Source organism: Hemicordylus capensis, chromosome 11, assembly GCF_027244095.1.
Source record: "Hemicordylus capensis ecotype Gifberg chromosome 11, rHemCap1.1.pri, whole genome shotgun sequence".
NCBI classification, from domain to species: Eukaryota; Metazoa; Chordata; class Lepidosauria; order Squamata; family Cordylidae; genus Hemicordylus; species Hemicordylus capensis.
Window position 1 is genome coordinate 8,768,292 of NC_069667.1, and position 25,004 is coordinate 8,793,295.

Consider the following 25,004-nt stretch of genomic DNA (forward strand, 5'->3'; position numbering starts at 1 on the left):
AGAAGGATGGAAAGAGTGGAAGGTTGGCTCCTCAATCCCTGTTAATTGAGCAAAGAGGCATCTTTTAAAATGGTGATTTTCTAATATTTAACAGGGAGAAAGTAAGTGGCCGTCTCCAGCATAGCATCCCTCCAGTGGTGGTTGTTAGTGTCTACCTTATGTTTCTTTTTAGATAGTGACCCTGCTTTGGGACAGGCATCCATGTTATTTATTATTTCTTTATTTTCTATGTAAACCACTTTGAGAATGTTTGTTGAAAAATAGTGTATAAGTAGTAGTAGCAGCAGTGGAATGGCCCAAGGAATTTGGAGCAACTGCAGAAAAAGAATAAATGAATATCTTTTGCATTAAATTGTTCTCTTTGCTTCTGAATTTCTTATTCTTCCAGCTTCACAGTATGTTGCTATTTAAGTGAATTTCAAGCCAATTCATATTTTGTAAAGAAGAAATACTACAAAATAATAAAAAAATTCAACATGAATGAAATAGAATACCTTTCGAGCCCTGCAGAATGTTTAAGGTTCGTTAGGTTTTAATATGTTCTCATAAATGGTTAATTTCAGCAGGGAACGATACTGGTAGTTTTATAGTTCTACCAGGAAATTATGAAAAACAGGAGCACAGAGACATAGGAAGCTGCCTACTACTGAGTCAGACCATGGGTCCATCTAGCTCAGTATTATCTACACAGACAGGTAGCAGCTTCTACAAGTTTATAGGCAGGAGTCTCTCTCAGCTCTATGGAAATGCCAGGGCGGGCCCTTGAAACCTTCTGCATGGTACTCACAAATATAGTCTCCCATTCAAATACAAACCAGGGTGGATCCTGCTTAGCAAAGGGGACACTTCATGCTGGCTACAAGAAGACCTGCTCTTCTCATTTTGATTACTTCCTTGTTTCATGGCTGCAGAGGAGATAGCAATACTTAAATTATTCAGACGTGATATGAAAATGATTCCATTAAAGCCTTACCTAGGCTTAGGAATAATTTGCTGTTAATTAATTACAGGCAATGCAAGGAACACCATTAATTAACTGCTGCTGGAGGGACTCTAATTTTATTACTTTTGTGGGAGAGGAAGATTTTTATTTATTTATTGCTCATCTGAACTAGTTGTTTTCAATATCAAGAAATCTATGAAAGCAAAATTCAATAAGAATACAAAGAAATGCAAAATCCATCAAAAAAAATTTATATGGATATTCAAATACAGTAAGTGGTAGCGGCATTAGGAGCAAAGTGTAGCAATATCTTGAGTTACTGAGCTTATTCAATGTTCTATGGCCTGTGATTCAGCTATTTTTTATTTGGTTTGATTATTGCAAGCTACTTTGAGAGTCTTTGCTTCTAGAAATGTAAACAAGAAATTAAAACAGGGTATAAATCCTTCCCCTTCCTTGCACAGAACGGATCACCATTGGGAAGTAACTCAGTGGTAGTGAATCTGCTTTGCATGCAGAAGGTCTCGGGTTTGATCCCTGGCAGCATCTCCAGGTAGGGCTGGGAAAGACTCCTGAACCTGAAACTCTGGCGCACCGCTGCCAGTCAGTGTTGACAGTACTGAGTTAGACGGGCCAATGGCCTGACTCTGTATAAAGCACTTTCCTATGACTGAGGCTCCTCCTCCCCTCCTTCCTTCACATCATAGTGCTATTCTAGTTGTTGGTCAAGTAGTTTCTGCTTAATGTAAGGTTCTCCTTGGTTTCACCTGCTGGTACCCAGTAGCCCATTGCTCTTCAGGTTCCTGCACAAGGATTGTTTCCCCCAAAAGTACAAGTGTGTATGCATGTACGCTGCACAGAGAATCATAGAATTGGAAGGCACTTGTAGGTCTTGGATGTGGCCTGAATGATGAGGATAATTAAATAATACTTAGTATATCTATGTAACTTTTTAGGGAGTTCAAAACTGTTTACACACATCCTCTTGGCACAATCTTTACAACAGTAGGTGAGTATCAGACACATGAGGCTGCCTTGTACTGAGTCAGGCCATTGGTTCATCTAGGTCAGCATTGTTATCACTGACTGGCAGCAGCAATCCAAAGTTTCAGACACAAGGTTCTCTCCCAGCCCTACCTGGGAATTTGGGGAATTTAACCAGGGATCTTCTGCACACAAACCATTTCATCAGTTTATTAGGGCTCTGCACAATCACAATGTTTGCACTGGGCCCGAACCAATCCAGAACCACAGATGTTGGGTTTGGGTACTTTGGACACCATATACTGCTTTGGACACTGTATACTGTCAGGATCGGACCTAACAGGATCTGGTACCCCATTTTATTTTCGGTGAAAATCTCCATAGAAATCTATGAGGAGAGTAAAAGAAAATATATACCTCCCCCCCAAAAAATATTGTTAGAAAGGAAGCCCTGAAATTAGGTACAGAAGTAGCTAAGGATGGCCGGATTCTGTGTATATCGTTACAAATGAATCTGAACATCCTGTGTTTCTAAACCAATTTTTAAAGTAACCCAGAAACTGTACTCGCAAAGAATTGCAGAAGAAAAGTTATGACACATTTGAGAATCTCAGGGGAAGTTATGTGTAACCCAGAAATTGGCTGCTTTTCTTTTTAAAATGATGAGTAAAATATCAGACTAAAAACTTCTTTAAAAATTAAAAAATAAATTATTTATTTATGCAGGTGAGCAGAGAGATGCCAGAAGATGGCTTTCTCCCCACCTACCCCCCCCAATAGATGCAAATGGGGTGAAAAAGCGGATTCCTGCCACCATTTGGAGCTCTGAAATGCTCTGAACTTGGCTGAATGGGGTCGGAGAACTCCAACCTGAAATCGGCATCCCTAAGTTGGGGTTGGAGTACCTCTGATGCTTTTCGAGGCAATGTGGGACATTCCCTGTGGCCTTGCCCAGCCCTACAATTTATAGTCCTAACTCAAAAGCTTGTATCTCACAAACTCTTCCTTGACATAGTTTTTGGTTGGGTATTTTCTTAATTCTTTTTACAGTCCTTCTCCAGTTTACTACAGCTAATGTGCAGTATTAACAAAAGGCTGCATTGCAAAAGAGATTAAGATCAAACATCCTGTCTACACCAAAATAAGAAAACTCCAGTTTTTGGGGTGGATATGTTTTTGCCTGTCTAAAATATCACTTCCCACACAGAAAAGCTGTGCTATCTTGCAACATTCTGTTACTGACACTTAACCTTGACCAGTTAGGATGTTTGTGAAGACTCCATGACATCACAGCAATTTAACCAACAGCTTGGATGGGGATGTAGATGACATGTGACAGGCAGTTGACAGCCAATTTCTATTCATAAAATGACATTTATCTATATCAATAACTGACTGACAAAATAGATATCGTGTTACCACATTTTTAGTTGGACCTTTCAGCTTCCACTTTCCTCGAGAACACATGGTTGTGATTTAAATAACCACAACACTGACACGAACACCCATACTGAGAAAAAGCGGTCCTGAAACAGGTTGTAGCTGAGAAAGGCAACTTCAAAGTAATGTATGCCAAGAACTGTTGGGAGAGGTGTGGGGTTCTCTCTGCCAGTTTGACCACTATTATAGTCTTTAAAAAGATGTGGATACAGAAAAATTCTGTTGTAAGGCAAGGACTGAGATTACATAAAGAATGTGCATTCATATTCAAGATGTCTCTGAATGAACTTTATTCTCAGTAGTGAATCACAAGTGGGTCTTGCCCAGATACCAACTTCCTTCTTTCACATAACTGCACACAGGCACCCCTTTCTCCTCATTCTCTTTATTTATTATTTGCTAGGATTTTTTTAATAGTTGCTTCAGCACAGTCGAAGAACAGTTGTGATAATTGTATTTTATGAAACTGATTTCCCAAACCAGTGTATCTTGAAAGCACGTTTTATCGAATTGGATGGTTTCTCCCATTTTGACTTAAAATGAAAGAGACTTATTTTTTGCAACATGACTGTTCCTTTCACAGGTATTCTTCCAAATGGGGTTTCCAGTTGATGAAATCAAGTGCTATCTGAGCTGTAACTTAGTCTGTGATTTATATGCCTTTGATCCAAAAACCCCTCCCCCCCAAAAAAAAGGGGACTGGGAAGAGCATCTGTGACAAATTGCATGAGTCACTTTGCTTATTCTAGCTCACAAGAGCTCTCTGCAGTTTGCTTTGCATCTGTGGATATTCTCTCTTTTGTATGCAAGCGTCACACGAGTTCATAAGTGACGGTTGCATTTTGCGGACAGATTGATCAGAACACTCGAGCAAACAAATGGCTGTAATCCCTGTTAAACGCAGTACTCTGTTCTTCTGCCATTGTTTAAAATAATAACTGGGCCTGTGTTTTGTTCATTTCTCTTCCTGGTTTGTCTCCACTCTCAGAAATGCCGGGCAGCCCACGCAACCAGTTCACCTTCCGACCGCTCCCGCCACCGCCTCCACCACCTCACGCGTGCACCTGCAGCAGGAAGCCGCTCTCGACAGCCGACTCTCTCCAGGGAAGATCGATGACCACCCGCAGCCAGCCTAGCCCAGCTGCTCCACCCCCACCGACTAGCACACAAGATGCGGTGCACCTCCATAACAGCTGGGTCCTGAACAGTAATATACCGCTAGAGACCAGGTAGATACAAGTCTGAATCTGAACATGTTTATGAGCTAAAAGTGAAACACGTGTTGTTTGAACAAGGAAGAATAGCCTAAGAACTGAGGACGTGGCATTGTAAACTTTGCTTTCTGGTGGAACTGCTTATGGCAGAGCGGCACAAATCTGACCCACCTGCAGATGTTGGACTACAGTTCCCATAATTCCTGACTTTTGGCCACTGTGGCTGGGGATGACGGGAGTTGCAGTCCAAAATCAACTGGAGGGCCAAAGTTGTGCAGCCCTGGCTTATGGTAATCACTAAATTAGAGAATCAATGGCAGATTACTCAACAGTAGCTTTGAAAGCTGCATAGTTATGCAGGAAGCTGCTTTATACTATCAGGCCGTTAATCCACCTAGTTCAGTATATTTGTTGCACTGGCAGCGTCTCTCCAGAGTTTCAGAAGGGTCTTTGCCAGCCCTACCTGCAGATGCCGGGACTGAACCTGGGCCTTCCAGATGCAAAGCAGATGCTATGCGTTTGAGCTGCAGCCCCATCTGGCCATAGACTCTGTAGTGTTCTTGGGCTTCCCTGATCGTTTCTCTTGATTGGTGGCTTTTTAAAGCTGCAAGGTGGGAGACCGGTTGGGGGGTGGGTGGGACTTGGATGGGTTTAGTGCAGTGGTTCCCCACCTGGGTTCCTCAGATGTTGCTGACCTACAACTCCCATCATTCCCAGCTACAGTTTATTGTGGTGGTGGGTGATGGGAGTTGTAGTCCAGCAACATCTGGAGGAACCCAGGCTGGGAACCACTGACTTAGATAATGCAGCAGTCTGTCTGCCACCATTACCTACCCGTTGAGAGTGGCAGAGGTAAGGTGTTGAGAGGCTCTCTGCAGTGTTCCCTTTAACGGGGATTCCCAGATGTTGTTGACTACAACTCCCATAATCCCCAAGCAAAGGCTATTGAAGGTGGGGATACTGGGTTTTGTAGTCAACAGGGTCTGAGAATCCCTGTAAGAAGGAACACTGGTTCTCTAATAACTTTGTAGAGAGGAATCATTAATATGAGGGTGTTAGAACAAACTGAATGCCAATAGTATGTATCAAAAATTGGGGATTTGTGTTTATTTGCAAGAAGAGAGTAGCAGAAATAACAGTGAAGGGTAGGGCTGAGAAGTGGTGAGGAACAGGATTTGGGATTGGATCTTGCATCTCCTGAGTTGGGTTTGACTCTTAAAATGTGTTCACTTATCTAGGGACATAGGAAACCGGCTTGTACCGAGTGAGATCGCTGGTCCATCTAGCTCAGTATTGACTACACAGACTGGCAGAGGCTTCTCCAAGGTTGCAGGCAGGAGTCTCTCTCATCCCTGTCTTGGAGATGAGGAGGGAACTTGGAAACTTCTGCATGCAAAGCAGATGCTGTAGGGATTGGACTAAAAATAATGATGGGGAATGCCCACTGAAAAGCCCTGGTTCCTTCCAAATGGCCATGGAACACATTGGAATGCCAATGGCCACTCAGAAATCCCATGCATTCCTATGGCCCTTTGGAAGGAGGAACATAGGAAGCTGCCTTATGGTCAGACCCTTGGCCATCTAGCTCAGTATTGTCTACACCAGGGATTATCAACGTTGGGTCCCCAGATGTTATTGGACTTCAGCTCCCATAATTCCCAACCAAAGGCCACTGGGGCTGGGGATTATGGGAGTTGAAGTCTAATAACATCTGGGGACCCAATGTTGAGAATCCCTGTTCTACACTGACTGGCCAAGGCTCTCCAGGGTTTGTCAAGAGTCTTTCCCAGCCCTGTCTGGATATTGTGCTAGGGCTTGAAACTAGGACCTTCTGCGTGCGAAGCAGATGTTCTAGCTGCAGCTGAATCAGTGTTTCCTCCATTATGTCATATGACGATGTTGTCATATTCTAATTCAGGGCCACTTTATGCATAGCATATCTTGTAGATGGGTGTAGGGAAACACCACCCTGTTTCTTAGTTACTTCCCAAAAACATGATTAGGTGGGAGAAGAGAGATCAGTTGATCAAATACCACCAGCGTTTCCCTCTCATAGCTACGTGAAAGGGGACAAAATTCCTATACAGACGAAGCAGGCACATTTGGTGGCAGCTGCATTGCTGTTCTAAATCTTTCTTGTGTAATAGTACTGAAATCTACCTAATAGCTATAAGCCGATCTTTTTTTATTATTTGGAACATTTGTAATCTCAAAGTAGATTTAGAGGTATTAATTTATGTCCCACTATAATAACTAGAGATAATTCAGAATGCACATGTTGAGTGCGTATATCCAACAAAATCTCATATTAATTCTTAAACTGCACCAGTTTGTAGCAGATAGCTTTAGAAGATGGTTTTTGTTCTCCTCCATTTTCCCCCTACGACTGGGTATATCTTGCATTACTCTAGTCTGTGGAATGCACTCCCTACTGACATAAGAGACTCCTCATCTCTGACAACGTTTAAAAAGCATCTGAAGATTTACCTCTTCACCCATGCTTTTTAGTCTGACTCTGGTTTTAAATTGCTATAAGGTTTTTATTTTCTTTGCTTTAACCTGTTCTAAGTCACTGTAAACCACCCAGAGATGAAAGTTTGGGGCAGCGTACAAATCTGATAAATAAATACAATGAATAAATAAAATAGATGATTTGCAATTGCTGTTTAGTACTGATGGCTGTAAGTAAAGCTCCTTTCTTCTCAAACTGCCTCTTCGAGTAGAATGCAGTGTACAGCCCATTTAAAGGAAAGACGCAATACTTCTCAACTTACATTCAAGATATTGAATATCTGTCAAAGCATTACACAACCACCCCCACTCAAATAACAGTATGCTAGCATGCCTAATCTGCAGTAGCATAGCCAGCAAAAGGGCAACCTGTGTCCCTCCCACTGGTGGCCCTGTGATGTCACACACAAAGGGGGCTTGGACATACCTGGGCGGGGGGACTACTCACATGGAGGACACAAACAGCCCTTTTCATTGGCAGCCTGGGTTCTTTGAACCTACCACTCAGTGGTGGCTCCGCCCCTGCTAATCTGCATAAGAGCGTCTTAAATTTAAAATGCAGCAAAGAGAGATAGTGATTTATAACAAAAGATGGCAAGGAGCTAGAAGATCATAAACAAGAACGTGTTCCTTTTGATTCTGCCTTTTAGTGGCACAGTATTATTGTCCTCTTACATAAACTGATTTCCCCCCTCCCTCCGGATGAAGCATCTACAGTCCCTAGCATGGTCCCTTCCTTCTCACTAAAATAATTATGATTCTCAAGTTTTATAGATACTTGGCTCTAATCGTTCAGGGCTGATGATTTACAGGACCATATATTGTCATTAGCTTTGACAGCCCTATCTCTGTATGGCTTATTGTGTTTTATGGGACCTGTAAAACTCAGACAACTCAGTGAAGTGTGTTTGCCTTTTCCCTTTCTCTGTGCCCTTCTAGTTAAGTGTGTTAAATGCACACTCTGGTTATTTTTGTTTGTTCTCTCGCTCATTTTTATCTCATGTATGTGGTATTTCTTTACATCCCCTGCTAACTGAGCAAAGAGACACCTTTTTAAAGTGGTGATTCTCTTTATTTAGCAGTGGGGGAGCAACTGGTCCTATCTATCTCCAGCACAACACTCCTCCAGTGGCTGTTGCTGATGTCTATCTCATGCTTCTTTTTTAGATTGTGAGCGCTTTGGGGACAGGCAGCCATTGTGTGTGTGTGTGTGTGTGTGTGTGTGTGTGTGTGTGTGTGTGTGAGAGAACCACTTTGGGAACTTCTGTTGAAAAGCAGTATATAAATATTCATCATATTTGTATCCATCAGGACTAATGAATGGGAGACATAAGCAGCTGCCATATGGACCATTGGTCCATCTAGCTCCATATTATCTACACAGACTGGCAGCGGCTTCTCCAAGGTTGCAGGCCTTATCTTGGAGATGCTGCCAGGGAGGGAACTTGGAACCTTCTGCATGCAAGCATGCAGGTGTTCTTCCCAGAGCGGCTCCATCCCCTAAGGAGAACATCTCTCAGTGCTCTTACATGTAGTCTCCCATTCAAATGCAAATCAGGGCAGATCCTGCTTAGCAAAGGGGACAATTCATGTTTGCTACCACAAGACCAGCTCTTACAAAGGCAACCTAACTATAAAATACAGGAATGATAATCCACAAGTCACAATCTGGAAGGGAAACTGTGGATGCATCCGCTAGAATTTCCCCACTGGTAGTTTTAGGAGGGAAAACAGTCTCCTTGTGTCTGCATGGAGAACAATCAGTCATAGCTGGCAGAAAAGAGCTCAGTGCAAATTTGAGGGTCTGCATTGCAGCTGACAGATACAGTCCTTCATCTTCAGTAGGATCACTGAGCTGTTAATTGCTTGAGGAGTAAGAATATAGGAAGCTGCTTTATACTGAATCAGATCCTTAGTCCATCTAGCTCAGTATTCTCTGCACTGACTGGCAGCGGCTCTCCAAGGTCTCAGGCAGGAATCTGTCCCAGCCCTACCTGGAGATGCTGCCAGGGATTGAACCCAGGATCTTCTGCATGGAGATCCTATGATGGACCAGTGGACATCCTAAAATTAACCCCTGCTAATGTGGCAAAGAGGCACCTTTTTAAGGTGGTGATTCTCTTTTTTGAGCAGGGGGAGAGTAACTGGCCCTATCCACCCCTAGCACAATACCTCCTGTGACTGTTGCTGATGGCTATCTTATGGCTCTTTTTAGATTGTGAGCCCTTTGGGGACAAGGAGCCATCTTATTTATTTATTATTTCTCTGTGTAAACTGCCCTGAGCCATTTTTGGAAGGGTCTTATAGAAATCGAAAGAAAGAAAGAAAGAAATTAACATCCTAAAATGAACGTCCAGATGGACATTCTAACATGAATGACATAGAATGCCCACTGAAATGCCCTGCTTCCTTCCCAATGGCCATGGGATAATTTGAACTGCCAAATGGCCAATGGCCATTCGGAAATTCCATGCATTCCTATGGCCATTGGAAGGACCAGTGCATTTCAGTGGGCATTCTATGTCATTCATTCTAGTACACATTCTCTAGAGTCCATATGATCAGAGACATGGTGTTAGCCTAGTGTACTAGGAACATAGGGAGCTGCCTTAGACTGAGTCAGACCTTTGGTCCATCTAGCTCAGTATTGTCTGCACTGACTGGCAGCAGCTTCTTCAAGGTTTCGGGCAGGAGTCTCTCCCAGCCCTATCTGCAGATGCTGCCAGAGATTGGACCTCCTTCATGCAAAGCAGATGCTCTGCCTTTGAGCTACAGCCCCATCCCGAGTTGCCAAGATGCCCTACTAGCCAGTTATTTTACTTACTTACACACACACACACACACACACACACACACACACACACACACACACCTTCCCTCCTTAATTAATCAGCTGTGCCCCATCACAGTAGTAAAACTACGGACTTTCAGAACCAGAGGCGTATCTAAGGAAAATAGCGCCTAGGGCAAGCATTGAAATTGCGCCCCCTGTCCAGACACCTGACATCCATCTTTCAGATAACTTTACCATAATATCAGCGGAAAAATACAAGTCTGAAGGTCACATACAAGTCACATATCTGAATATGGGTACAGTGACTTATATTATTTATTTATTTTTTAAAAATTACCTGTAGCCCCTTTGGGGGGCTTCTAAAGGCTGGGGGTCTGCAAAGGTTTCCCCTCCCCCCTGCTGGCCTCTAGGGCCTCACAGGGACCATTTAAGCATGTGCAGTGGCCATTTAAAAAAAAAAATTAAATGGCAGCTGAAAACAAAATAGCCACCATGCATGCTCAAATGGCCTCTGTGAGGCCTGGTATGCCCTAGGGCCTCAAAGAGGCCATTTGAGCATGCGCGGTGGCCATTTTGTTTTCGGCAGCCTTTAAAAAAAAATAATTTTAAGAAATGGCGCCCCCCCTTCAAGTTGCGCCCAGGGCACTTGCCCTGCCTGCCCCACCCTAGATACGCCCCTGTTCAGAACCCTTTCAATGCATGTCTGTGAGTTAGGTGAGGACGCTAATCTGCATTCATGATTATGAGTACAGCATTAGAGGGTGATCCTTAAATAACATGGAACACCAAGGTGTCATTATGTATTATTCAGACACCGGCAGTGCTTGAATTAGGCAAGTGGCAAACTTCAAACCGCATCCAGACTAGCACTTGGCCAGCACAAACCTCCTTCCTGTTTCCACTCAATCTGCCTTGCATTCAGGTGCCACCCCCGCCCCACCAATGCATCCAGCTGGGCCGCATTTCAAGTTGTTGTTGAGGGTCCCTCGACCTACAGAAATGACTTCTTTGCCAAACTGGGGGGCTGCACTGGAGGCAGGGGGAAATAGCTTCTATTCACACAATAGCAGAAGTGCCTTTCTGGATGCTAGCCATTATCGGGAGTTTGTGTGTATGAGTGTTGTGATATTGTACTTCTTGAATTTCATTGCAAGTCATGTGTATAATTTTTTTCCTTTTTGGTGGTGGGGAGAATGTTTTCTCTGTGTGTGGCGTGTCCTTTAGTGTGCTGATGTTTTTTGTGGGTCTGTTTTTTGTATGTATTATAATTCTGAGAGGAGTTCTCAAACAGTCTTGGGGGTTTTGTGCATGTGGGGTTCATTTTTTTCCCTTGGCGTCCTCAGCTGTAGGTTTTGGAATGTGGGTGAACTGCCATCTTTTGGTGCTGTGGGGCAAAGTCATGATGCCAGCCAGCTGATCCAAATGCCTTGCTTGACCTCCATATTGTCATGCAATGCTACTGGAAGGAAGATGGAGGCAGATTACACTCACTGCTAAGAGCAGTGAGTATAACCCTATTCAGATGTTATGTTCAATGCATGTGCAATCTGCGTATCATCTGCACAGTCATTCACACATTCGGCTCATTCACACGATGAGAAATTGGGTAGGACAAGCTCAAGGTCAGGAGCTGAGTGCATGCTGGCTTTCTGATTGTGTGTATAGGAAGACTTCGGTATTTGTAAGGGTTCTGAAACTGCGAATGCTGAGTAATTGGGGCAATGGCATTGCGGGGTGGTGGTGGGGCGAGTGTAGGTTTCTGAGGGGGAAAATGGCCAGAAATATGGGTGGGGGGCATGGTAAAGTGCCCTTCCATGCTCCATGGGTCCCCAGCAGTCCTGCAGTGTCCCCAAGAGTCGAAAATTAGTGAAAATTGTGGTGTCTCCCCCCCCCTTTTTTTTGGCAAAACAAGCCACAAAATGATCTTCTCCTCAAAAAGCCTCCTCTCCTCAAAATGGTGGCTGGAAATGATCTCCACGGTAATTTCTGGCCACCCCTGACCTGCAGATATACTGGTTTAATGCCCCCCCCCCCCGGGTTGTTAACCATGTTTATTGAGGTCAGGTGTCCATTACCTGACCGCAGAAACACAAATCTGCAGATGCAGGATCTGCGAATATCGAGGTTCTCCTGTAATGGGGCTGGGGGAGGCTCCAGCAGAGATTGTCAGCAAGCCTCCTGCTGGATAGGAGGGCTTTTCCTTCTACCTGGTTCAGCAGCTGAGTACAGCTGCTGGGTAGGACAGAATCCTCCTATTCAGCCGGAGACTAGCAGATGATCACTTCCCTCACCTCTGACCTTAGTTTTGTTTACTACCACGCAACCGGGAAATGGGAGCACACACAGCTCCTGATGCTTGCCATACCCTATTTCTCATCATGTTTATGAGCTGGTTATGTTGAACACACACGCAGTAGTACATTTCCTATCTGTACCCTGCTTTTGAGGGGTCTTGTACCCAGGTTTCACTTTTAAAGCAAGCTCATGCGCAGTCACTTTCACTAAAGCATGACCTGTGTACAAACACCCAGTGTAACCTCTGAATAGGAATTGTGGGTAGGATTAACTGCACATGGTAGCTGAAGGCAAATGGAAATATGGCCCTTAAGATATCGGAAAGAAGCTTGTGCTGCCCAGTGAGCTTGGCAGGGCCCAGGGGAGGCCCAGGCACCCTGTCACCATTGAAGGGGCCCACCTGCCCCCATCATGGAACCCAGCAGATAGCTTTGTCCCAGAGTGCCCCAGAACCCTTGCTCAGTGAAGGTGAGAGAAACGGCTTCTGGGAATGTTCATTTTCTTTAGGTGCAGAGATAAAATTGGGTCCACTGAACTGAATTCCAGCCAACATAGGAAGCTGCCTTCTACAGTACTTGCTCCATCTAGCTCAGTACTGTCTACACAGACTGGCAGCTGCTTCTCCAAGGTTGCAGGCAGGAATCTCTCTCAGCCCTATCCTAGAGATGCTACCCGGCGGGGTGGGGGGGGGACTCAGAACCTAGATGCTCTTCCCAGAGCAGCTCTATCCCCTGAGGGGAATATTTTACAGCAGGGTTTCTTAACCGTGGGCCCCCAGATGTTGATGGACAACAACTCCCATCAACATCTGGGGGGCCAAGTTTAAGAAACTGTGTCTTATAGTGCTCACACATGTACTTTCCCATCCAAATGCAATCCAGGGTGGACCCTGCTTATCTAAGGGGCCAATTCATGTTTGCTACCACAAGACCAGCTCTCCTCCCTAAGTATTTGCACTGTGGAACTTAGGATCAGGCTCATTGAAGAGTCGGTTTGGTTCCAGTTCACAGCAGATTTACAGCCTCAGATAAGATGTTGTAGAAAATATTGTGGGGTTGGGGGGAGACTGGAAACTAAATCTTGTGTATGGTGGTAGGTGTACATGGCCAGCTGGGCAAGGAGCCATTGCATGCTGATTATATTTTTTTATTTTATTTTATTTTATTTTATTTCTATACCGCCTCACCCAGATGGCTCCAGGCAGTTCACAGATAATGAAGTGAAACAGCCCTTAAATTCCTGGGTTAAAATATTGATTGGAAGTGGGGAGAAGTAAGTGGCTGATACTGGTGTTCTCCCTAGTTTTCCCCCCACCTGTGTGCAGAATGAGTTTTGTTCTGGGTGGCAGTATCAAGGCAGTGTGTGTGCAGTGAACATGCATTTGGTGTGGGATCTTCCAGATTCAACCTGAGCGGGATCTAAAATTAACTGAACGGACATTTTTAAGTGTGCACAAGTGCATTATTATTTTATTTTACTTTTTATATCCTGCTCTTCCTCCAAGGAGCCCAGAGCGGTGTACTACATCCTTGAGTTTCTCTTTCACAACAACCCTGTGATGTAGGTTAGGCTGAGAGAGAAGTGACTGGCCCAGAGTCACCCAGCTAGTTTCATGGCTGAATGGGGATTTGAACTCGTGTCTCCCAGGTTCTAGTCCAGCACTCTAACCACTACACCACGCTGGCTCATGTGCATGCCTTGGAGGGAATACCGGTTGGCACCCCAGAGAAAGTGGAACAGCCTCTGCAGCTCTGTAGGCACGGAAGCTTGCAACAGTTTTCCAAATGAGAAGATATGGTGTCAATTATCAGATAGATATGACACTTAGTTAATGAGTCATTACTCCTGGAGGTTTTTTTAAATTTTAAATTCTTTATTATTCTGAAACAAGAATTGCAACACTGCTTCATTTTTCAAAAGCTTTTGGCTTGATAGCAGTTATTCTGTCCTGCCTCTTGTACATGTCATTTTCTGTCTAATTAAACAATAACTCTAACCTCTGTTGGGATGTATCACATTTTTCAGAAGCCATGCCAAGGCTGAGGGATTCAGCTTGACAGCCCCACCGCTCATTTCTCTCCCCCGCCCCCACTGTGCCAAACAAATGTCAAAAGATATTTAAACGGCTCTTGTATGAAATAAAATGAAGTAAAAGTCATAAACATGTTGCTGCATTTGAAGTATTAAGCACCACACAAAGTTTATAAATTAACAAAATATACAACTCTTAGGAGCATAGGAAGCTGCCTTCTACTGAGTCAGATGATTGGTCCATCTAGCTCAGAATTGTCTGCCCAGACTGGCAGAGGCTTCTCCAAGGTTGTTATTTATTATTTATTTACTACATTTTTATACCGCCTTTCTGCCTTGACAGAGGTGCCCAAAGAGATTTACAATATTAAAAGAAGCAAATTAGAGAAGATTAAAAAAAGGTTTTCTCAGGCTGTTGGTCTTTTCCGGAGCAGAGGACAAGAGCTCTCTGGACTGGGTGCCTCCTTTCTTGCTTTCCTCTCAGGGCCCACTGGTCTTTCTGTACTCCTGGGGAGGTGGAGGGTGGGGTTGTTGCAGGCAGGAGTCTCTCTCAGTCCTGTTTGGAGATGCCAAATAGGTAGGCATCTTGGAACCTTCTTGGAAACTTTGGAACCTCAGATGCCCTTCCCAGAGCGGCCCCCTCCCTGAAGGAGAATATCTGGCAGTGCTCACATGTGTAGCCTCCCACTCAAATTCAACCCAGGGTGGGCCTCGCTTAGCAAAGGGGACCATTCATGCTTGCTACCACAAGACCAGATCTCTTGCCTCACAATGAAGCGCAACGTTAATATTTCTACCCAGGAGAGCAACAAGGTTGGAGGCACCCTGGTGCAGTCCTTAAGAATGGGTGGCCTTGGCTGCCAGCTTGCCTGTCCACCTCCTCACCTCCTCCTTTGCCACTGCCATTTGCCAGCCGACAGATTTCACCGTTGTTGTTGCCACCACCTCCCCTGTGCCTTAGCATGGTCTGATGGATTCACCAAGTCAAGTGTAGGCATGGTAAAGTTCTGTGGCTGTGCAGGTGCCCAGGAGCTGCTGCAGCGAAGGTGGCTAGGTGGACATTAGAACAGCCCTGCTGGATCAGGCCCAAGGCCCATCTAGTCCAGCATCCTGGTTCCCACAGTGGCCCACCAGATGCCTCTGGGAAGCCCACAGGCAAGAGCTGAGAGCATGCCCTCTCTCCTACTGTGAATCCCCTGCAACTGGCATTGAGATGCATCTTGCCTCTGAGGCTGGAAGTGGCTCATGGGTGTCAGAGTGGCTGGTGTGAGGGAAGTGGCTGACGGTTCCCAAGTAGCAGCTGCAGGGCCGTCCTTCCCTTGTTGCTATTGTCCCTCTGCTCCGATCTCTACCTAATGGCACTGGTACATCTTTTGCTTGAATAGTTCATGGCAACCCCGACATCATCAGTCAGCGATTTGGGGCATTGGCCAGGGTTCCAGGCCAGAGTCCCCAGCTGAGCCCTGAGGCTCAGTTTCCAACTTCACATAGTCAAGGAAGAGTCCCTTTTCGGTTGTGGCCCATCCTCGGCTTTGGAACGCATCCTGGAAGAGCTTTGCCCTGCTCCCTCTCGCAGAGTTTTTTAAGAAACAACTGGAGGCCCATCTTTTTAGAGAGCCTTTTAAATATCTTAACCTCTTCTTATATCTGGTAGGTTTCTTAGTCCTGCACTTTTAATGGATAACTTTTAATTTCAGTTTGTATAACTTGTTGGTTTAATTGTGGTTTTAGCCTGGTCTTTTAACCTAACGGTATTTAATGTTTATCCTATATTGTATCTGTTTTATTAATGTTGTAAGCCTCCCTGAGCAGTAGTTCCCTGAAGGGGTGGGGTATAAATATGTTTATTATTATTATTATTATTATTATTATTATTATTATTATTAGTTGTTAATCTGGTTGCCATAAAGTGCTCCAAGTTGCTGCCAACACCACCACAACCATTATTGCGGGGTGGCAATAGCCCAGAGTGCTGTTCTGTTGTGTTGGCAGCTTCCATTTTTTACCACCCATAATACAACACCCCAACCCTGCATCACTGAGATGCAGCAATGAAAGAAGTGGTATTGGGTGGCCCATTACGGATTTGTCTGAGCTGCTGCCACCCCCAATAATGGCTGCTCTTATGGCTTTTTAAGCAATAAGAAATAATCCAAATATCCTGTAGCCATGCGCACACGCACACACAAGATTTTATCTAGGTTAAACTATACCAGCTCATTCATGCATATTCCCACAAAATATAAATACTAAACATGGAAGGCCTAAGATGAAAACTATCAAATAAGTATGAAAACAATCACATGTAAACAGATACGTTACACTCAAATAAAACCCTCATATTTCAATGGAGGTGAAACTACCAATGTCTAATTATCGTTGAGAGGACAATGCCAGAAATAATCCCCAAAACCTCAGGTCAGTCCAACTGTCTTTTAATGTTCCAAAGAGAAAACTTGATAAGCATTTTATCCAGGCTGAAAAGACTCTGAGCCGGGTCTCACGATCAGTGACCCCTGGTTTTGGAGAGTGAGCGGGGAGGGCGGGCTAAGCCCGCTCTCCCCACACACAATGAGGGCGGAAGCCCTGGGCAGCTGGATCAGCCACCCACGCGATTGCCGGATCCGTGATGGAGCCGGCGGGGTCTGGGGGGAGCAGGGGCCAATCAGCCCCCGGAAGCTCCAGCATGCCCTGCACGAGCGAGACCCCTGACGAGACCCCCGGAGCCGGGAGGCGGCTCTTCGCCTCCCCTCCGGGGGTCTCATTATGAGTAGCCATGGCGCGGAGCCACGCCACAGCTACTCACAATTTAAAAACTCGGGTTTGCGGAGTGCTCGCTCTGCAAACCCGGTTTTAGGGGAGGGGTACTTAGGCGGGTTAACCGCCTAGGAGCCACTGGGCTCACCTACGAGCCTGGTGGCTCCCACGATCAGGCAAAATCGGGCTAGGCTCCCCTAGCCCGGTTTTGCCTAATCGTGGAAATAGCCCCTCTGTGTTGGTACAGTTGTCTCCCAAAAGAGGAACGAGAAAGCAGTTTATCCAAGCCCGATGCAGCCTGTTGTAGGTCTTCCTCAGTGGAAGTGATGAGACAAGTATATGCCCTTGGTAAGTATCTGTCCCCAGGTTTTTACTGGAAAGGAATATTTTGCTTGTAATCCATACCCTGTTCTCAGGGTGTTGCTCTCCACTGATGCAGCACCATGGCTGGGGACATTGCATTATGGGTAAAAAGGATGTCTGCTGCCGGCACAGCTGTTAGGGGACACTCCGGGCAACTGCTCTTCCTGCCAGTAAGATACTGCTAATACTACCACAAATATCAATAAGCCACTTTTCAACAAAAGTGTTCAAAACAGTTTGCATTGAAAAAGAAATAAGGGATGTGGACGAATAGATGAATCCAAAGGTGCGGTGGGGAACCTTTAAGAGTATCCCCTGCTAACTGGGCAAAGAGGCACCTTTTAAGGTGGCAATTCTCTTTATTTAGCAGGGGGAGAGTAACTGGCCCTATCCACCCCCAGCACAGTACCTCCAGTGACTGTTGCTGGTGTCTATCTGATGTTTCTATTAGATTGTGAGTCCTTTGGGGACAGGGAGCCATCTTATTTATTTATTATTTCTCTGTGTAAACCACCCTGAGCCATTTTTGGAAGGGCAGTATAGAAATTGAATTAATAATAATAATAATAATAATAATAATAATAATAATAATAATAAATAATAGCAGCGAGGAGGGCAAGTCTGTACTGGCTCCTCCACCACTCACTGCAGCAGAAAGCCATGATGTTGCGATCCCCAGCACCCCTCGTGAGAAGGCATGCACATGGCTGTCACGTGAGGGGTGCGGGGTGGTGGTGTGCGACACCGCGGCTTCTTGCTGTAGTCAGTGGCGGAGGAGCTGGTACAGAATTGCCCTCCTCGCTCCTAAAGGTTCCACACCACACCTTTTGAACCATCTATTTGTGCACATCCCTATTGTAAATAAGATGCTTCCCTGTCCCCAAAGGGCTCACCATCTAAAAGGAAATATGGTAGACACCAGCAACAGCCACTGGAGGGATGCTGTGCTGGGGTTGGATAGGGCTAGTTTCTCTCCCTTGCTAAACAGGAGAATCACTACTGTAAAAGGGTCCTCTTTGCTCAGTTAGTAGAGGTAGGCAAACTCCTGTTATGGCTTGATTTGCCTTTCCTTTCCTTCAGACCTGCTGGCCTTGGTTTATGATTTGTTCAGTATGGCCACATTACATTTTACCATCCGGGACTAGGAGCAGGGAGACCTGAGTTCAAATCCCTATCCGGCCATGAAAGTGACTCTGTAGTGTGAAATAAATATACTAATAATAATTCAGGAGTCACAGTGGGCTTCAGATGGAAGGCAAGTGTGGCGAAAATCACCCTTGTCCCATAGTACCAGCATGAGTGACATTAATCTGAATATCAGCCACTGCAATCATTCCATAGAGCTGCATCTGTTGTTCTTCATGACATGTATCTAAACTGGTTCAAAGTGTCTGAACCCGTTACCAAACCAGTTTTTCAAGTCAGTGTCTGAATCGGAACTGAACTGGAGAGCTTTGAAAATGAAACATCCCCTTGAAACTGAACCAAATTCCATCTTCTAGAACAGTGCTTCTCAATGTTTTTGGAGTCATGGACCAGTACATTATTTGTGCGCAGTTCCCAGACCAGCAGTAGATAAAGGGGTCTCCCTCCTCACCCCCACCCCAAGGCACCCCCCCACCCCAAAAAAACCCCAGTGTTGGGCAGTTCTCCGGAACTCATTTCCAGGCAGTGCTTGCTGTTGGATAATGTTCATTTTGAGGAAGCGAAATAATGTTATCCAGCAGTGAGGGCTGCCTGGAAATGAGCTGCCAGCCTGAAATGGTTTTTTGGGGGGGTTATTTTTATTAGTGATGCCTCATGGACTGGTACCCAACACCTTGTGGACCGGCACCAGTCCACGGACTGGTGGTTGAGAAACCCTGTCCTAGGATATAATCAATTTAAAACCAAGGACTTGAGCTTCATGGGTTCCTTTGTTCGGGACGCTAGGCTGCACTACCTAGACCTCAAACCTCTAAAAGAATGTTACAGGAGACAGATGGTTATTAACAGCCTTGTTAAGGGTTTTTATAATTCGCGGTGGAGTTGTGCTTTTGTCTCTCAAAACTGCACGTAGTTCCTGTAAGAAACACAGTTGAGCGACTTGAATGGTGTGAAGGGGATGAGGGGGATCAAATGAGTCACGGGAATCATTATAAGGGGGTTGTTTGTTCTTTTCTTTTTTCCCCAAACATCAACAAAAGGAGGAATTTAAACACAATGTTTCTAAATTTTATTTCAGAGGGAGACTTGTGCATATTGTTTTTAGTTTTAAAAAGTGTCCCTGTGACAGGGTGTCTATCTTTTTACGGAGATTGCCATTATCTTGCTGAAATATGTAGGGCACAATCCTTCGGGCTTAATATCTCTATGGGGAGGAATTCCCATAGGGGTTAATGAAGCCCTGTTTTCCACTTCAGCCCTGCACAGCACGTTATATGGGAAGTTGCCTCCTACCGAGTCAGACCATTGGTCCATCTAGCTCAGTATTGTCTACACCAGGGATTCTCAACGTTGGGTCTCCAGATGTTATTGGACTTCAACTCCCATAATCCCCAGCCCCAGTGGCCTTTGGTTGGGGATTATGGGAGTTGAAGTCCAATAACATCTGGAGACTCAATGTTGAGAATCCCTGATCTACACTGACTGATAGAGGCTCTCCAGGGTTTCAGGCAGGAGTCTTTCCCCAGCCCTAACTGGAGATGCTGCCCGGGATTGAATCTTGGACCTTCTGCTCTATCACTAAGCTATGGCTCCTTCCATATTCCCATTCATTAGTGCACACACCAGCAGCGCCCTTGGGAATAGGAATTTGGCAAACAATTCCCATATACCCATCCAGCCCTCCTTCTGGAAGAGAGGGGGGCTGGTTTTGTGGTAGCGAGCATCAGTTGACCCCTTTCCTAAACAAGGTCTGCCTTGGTTTGCATTTGGACGGATGCTCTCTGCCCTTAAGAGATGAGGCCAGAACTCTGTGGTATTGCATCTGCTTTGCATGCAGAAGATCCAAGGCTCAGTCCCTGGCAGCATCTCCGGGTAGGCTGGGAAAGACTCCTGCCTCTGCAACCTTAGAGAAGCCGCTACCAGTCAGTGTAGACAGCACTGAACTAGATGGTCCAAGGGTCTGACTCGTTATAAGGCAACTTCTTGTGTTACTGTGTGCTTTGTTACATGGAATTTGTAAGAGATTTGGAAGCCGAATGGCTTGCAGTGTGGATAGAGGGAGAAACATTGGCCTGGTTGTGCCAAGTACACTATCAGGATCCTCTCTTCTTGCTGAATGACCTGGTGTGCTGCTTGCACATGTTCCTAGAGTCTAGCACCAAGGGACTACTGAACTCCCTAGGGATCTCTTCCAGCTTTCTCAGGGAAGGACATTCCATGCTCCTAGGAATGTCTCCCTTCTGCCATCGAGTTCCATTTGTCATTTTTATGATTGTCTCTGCTTTCATGCACTCCTTCAGTTTCTCCAAAAACTGACTGATGCGGCTTCCACTAGACTTCATATTCAAACACACCCCGATCCGTGCTTATGTATAACCTGACCTTCTGCTTTCGACATGTTCCTCTACAGAAATAGGGCCCAATTTTATCCAACTGACAGCAACATTTTAATGTGTCCTTAATGCTGTTGGTAGCAGCATTGTGCTTAGACACGCAGATGGATACTCATCTCGTTTGAGAATGCTGTTGCCGTAAGTGATACCATTTATGGTACCAGTATTTTAAGAAAGTTGGAGAATAGATTATATTCTGTTGGCAATAGAAAACGCATGCTTTACTGAACCTGCAGCTTTTAATAGTTCTTCTCAGTATTTCACTGGCAGACACTGAATTGTCATCTTAGATATTCTAGAAGCAATATAACTATAATCTCTAACCTGCGTGTTGAAATATTTGTTTGATTAAATATAAATTGAATTAATTTAAGATTTTCATGCTTTCCTAAGCTGTTGTAGTACTATTCTCCTTTCAGTATTTGAACTGCCACCACTCAGCTGTGAACTGACATTTCAAAATCTTTTTGCAGCTATTGTTAGCTGTTGATTGCAAACAGAAACAGTGGCTGACATACCACTCATGAATACAACAAGCCAGTAGCATTGCGTGCATGCAAGTTACACAACTGCACAAATTGTGCAAACACAAAAAATGTACATTCCCAGTGGGTTTACTCTTGTGTAACATCATTTGTACATTCCTCCCTCTGCGTTTTCACAATTCATGCAGTTGTACAATTTGTGTGCATGCAAAGTTGCTGAGCTAATATACCCTTCCATGTTATAACACCTAGTGTTATTGCAGATTTCAGTTCAACAGTTTGTTGCCTTTTTACTTTTATCTCTCTTAATCATGTGTCACAGAAAGTGATCAGTATTGCACTTACCAAAGTATTTGTTGTTGTTCAGAGTTTCCCCTTTAGAAGGCAAATAGGGGATTTTGCCATTTTGTATTCAGAGTGTTGAAAGCGTTTTTAAAAATGTGATTGGGAAAGCAAGACCAACAAGAATTTATTATATCCTTTTTCCTTATTCCACATTGTGGTCCCGATCCTGCTCCCACAGAAGTCAGTGGGGGATTTGCTGGCCCTCGGCTGTGGAATTGCCTTCCACCAGAAATCAGGAGGACCATGTATCTTCCCTCGTGCCAAGCGAAATGTAAGACCCTCTTTTTGCACAAGCCTTCCCTCAGTAGTCTTAGCAACTCAATCAAAGGACTTAGAAATTCTGCCCATATCAATTAAAATGGAAAGAAGTAGAGTTTGATGACAGAACATATTGGAATGTGGTTTTAGGAGCAGTCATTTGCTTTGTATGCTTCTGCAGGTACCTGGTAACAGTGGCCAGTGTCCAGACTATACCTGCCCTGATTCATCAGGGTTTTCCATTTCACTGGGGGAGTTGCAATTTCCAATGGTTTCCTCTTTTCTGTTTGCAACTGCCTGTGCCTCAAGAAAGAATGTCCCTGAGGGTCCCTTCAGGGACATTGTTTTGGAAGGTACTGGCACCTCGTGCAGGAAGGAACTGCAGCTGAAATTCATGTGCACCCTCTCCCACACCAGAAAACCCTGGTGCATTGGTGCAGGGTTAATCTGGATGTTGGCGAAGAATTTCATCTATCCAATCCAGAGGTCAACAAGAGCATTCATTTAAAGTCTGTGTGTTTCTGAGATATTTATTATTCACAAGAAAACAGCTAGAATTATGCACTGTTTTGTACCCAGTGACCTAGCAAGCCACCCATGGCTCCACCCTGAAGGAGAAACTGGATGGTCTAGGTGTAAGCACACAATCGGGAATCATGGGTCATAATCCAGCTCAGAAATGCATGTTTCCCATTGGCTACTATGGAAATGCAAAGCTATGCAAGGGCTGCCTCTGTTTCCAAGGGGATGGCCCCAGTGATGCATGCAAATCTGATCTGGTAGACTGCAGCCAGTGCTTTGATGCCACATTCTCCTGAATGTTAAGCTCCCCGATTTAGAGGCCTGTACCAACAATTTGTTCTTGAGCACATTTTTGTGGAAGTCCCACTGTATCATGTCTTTAGACATTCTTCCAAATAAATGTGTTCAGGATTAGCGTGTAAATCATTATATTTCGTATTTAGGGTTGGAATCTTTGAGGACCATTATTACCAGACAATCTGGGCCTAAGGCATAATACAGCCAACATTATGTACTTGTAAGTTTAATTGATTCCAGGGTGGAAAAGATGAGCATATGCTTAAATTTTTCCTGCTAATAAAAATTGGACTTAAAAGTACTTCACCAGACCAATTGAAGTACTTCACTTGAAGTACTTCACATGACCAAGTCTTTAGCTGACCAAAAATGCAAAAAGCAAAATTCTAACATATTAACATTTGTGGCTGTACATTCATATATGAATTTGTACATTCATATAACATTTATATGAATATTGGCAATTAATTCCTTGATTTTATTAATGGGGAAAAGGAACTTTTGGATCTACCATTGTGCACTTAATTGATTTAAAATGCGAATAAACTATCTTGAGGCCATATTAACGATTCAACCATCTAAACACCTGCCATTAAATAGTCATTTATTTTCTTAATGAACAAAGTAACATCATTACCATGTGTCAGATTTTGTACTACATGAAGGAAAGCTAGAATGTATAAGTATCCAACAGCAGATAAAAAGTGTGGTTGTGTCCACAGTAATATTTGTCACTGTCATTTATTCTACTGGATGCAGTCCTTCATCTACTAATGTTACTGAGCATTGTATATTGTGTACAAACTAGACTACGTTACACAATAATACTACTCAGGAGTTACTCTATAAGACTTACTTAAGTTACTTAAGTTAAGTTACTCTATAAGACTTACTTAAGTTACTCTATAAGACTTACTCTATAAGACTTACTCTATAAGACTACTTAATTTCAATAGGACTGCTCAGGATTAATATGGTCAGGCTGATGCCCACTTTCTTGCCTTTAACCAATTAGTGAACTAATTATTAAGAATATCTTAAAACAAGTGATGTATTGTCTGAATCAGAAGTTGCATGCAATCCTGCCTTAAGCTAGGGACACCACTCCATATGTAAAAGTATGGATGAAATTCCCAGTTTGGGGCAATTCCAAGAATAACTGAATCGGGCATGTTCCCACTTTTGCAATGACTGTAGCCTTAAACCAGTTTTTCAGCTGAGAGTGAGTGTGTATCTGGAGCTAGATATAAATGTCTGATTCTGTTACTGATGTGTTTCGCACATTTCAGACACTATAATATTTAAGGGTTTTGTGCAAATATGATTTCAGACACTATTATATTTAAGGGTTTTGTACAAATATAGCTAGTAGATGTTTTCTTGCAGGTGAGTATAGATAATATCAACTTGAAAATTTGCTTACGCCTGCAGTCACTGAAAAACTGGTAACATGTCTGATTGCTGCCCTATTAATCGGCTGCTGAAGAAACATCAGATGACATTAATACTTTCAGCCTGAGTAATTCATACCTCCCAACTTTAAAATATAGTTAGTCTGTGTGAGAGCTTTGTCTTTTCATTTGTGTGTTGTGTATTTGTCTATCTGGCGTGGTTCAAACATGACTCTAAACCATGATTAGGCTTCGTGTCCACAAGGAGGCATAAGCGTCATGGTTCCACCCTCTCTTCTTGCATTCCTTCCTCCCCTTGCACACTGCAGTTTCTTAAATTACTTTTCAGTTCTCAGCAAACCATAGTCAGTGGTTTCATCCAAATTCAGCATGCTGTTGTTTGCACAAACGTGCAAGCCAGGATTGTAGCTTAGTTTGCAGTTCTGGTTTGTGGACAGACTGGCGTCACATACAGGAAACCTAACTTGCCATGCTGAAATGAAGCAGCAAACCAGGGCTTGCTCCAAACTGAAAGCAAATTAAGAAATCACAGTGCACAAAGGGATAAGGGAGTGTTTGAGTCCAAGTTCTGTGCCCGTTCATACGCATAACAATAAACCACAGTTTACTGTTAAGCTTGAACCAACCCTGTGTGATGTTAATCTCTGAGACATATAACAAACAAAAATATGTTATAATTACAGATAGGATTGCCACCTGCCTGATACAATTAAATTAAACATGTTCAGCTTTTCTTAGCAGGGAAATTAAGGCATGAGAGAAGCTTCACTTAGGAGAGGAGAGCTGGTCTTGTGGTAGCAAGCACGGCTGGTCC

The 25,004-nt window shown here is 44.1% G+C and overlaps 1 protein-coding gene across 25 annotated transcripts in view; it reads left to right on the top strand.

Moving 5' to 3' along the window:
- Positions 1-25,004, top strand: part of TENM1 (teneurin transmembrane protein 1) — a 1,198,498-nt gene that overhangs the window by 967,302 nt on the left and 206,192 nt on the right. For 18 of the 25 annotated variants that reach the window (XM_053273541.1, XM_053273531.1, XM_053273550.1 and 15 more), the window contains 2 exons: positions 4,356-4,596; positions 21,880-21,972. In XM_053273541.1, coding sequence (XP_053129516.1) covers positions 4,356-4,596; positions 21,880-21,972 — 334 coding nt within the window. Of the gene's footprint in view, positions 1-493; positions 521-4,355; positions 4,597-21,879; positions 21,973-25,004 lie in introns of those variants that run through there. The other 7 variants (XM_053273551.1, XM_053273552.1, XM_053273554.1 and 4 more) reach the window with 3 other exon arrangements.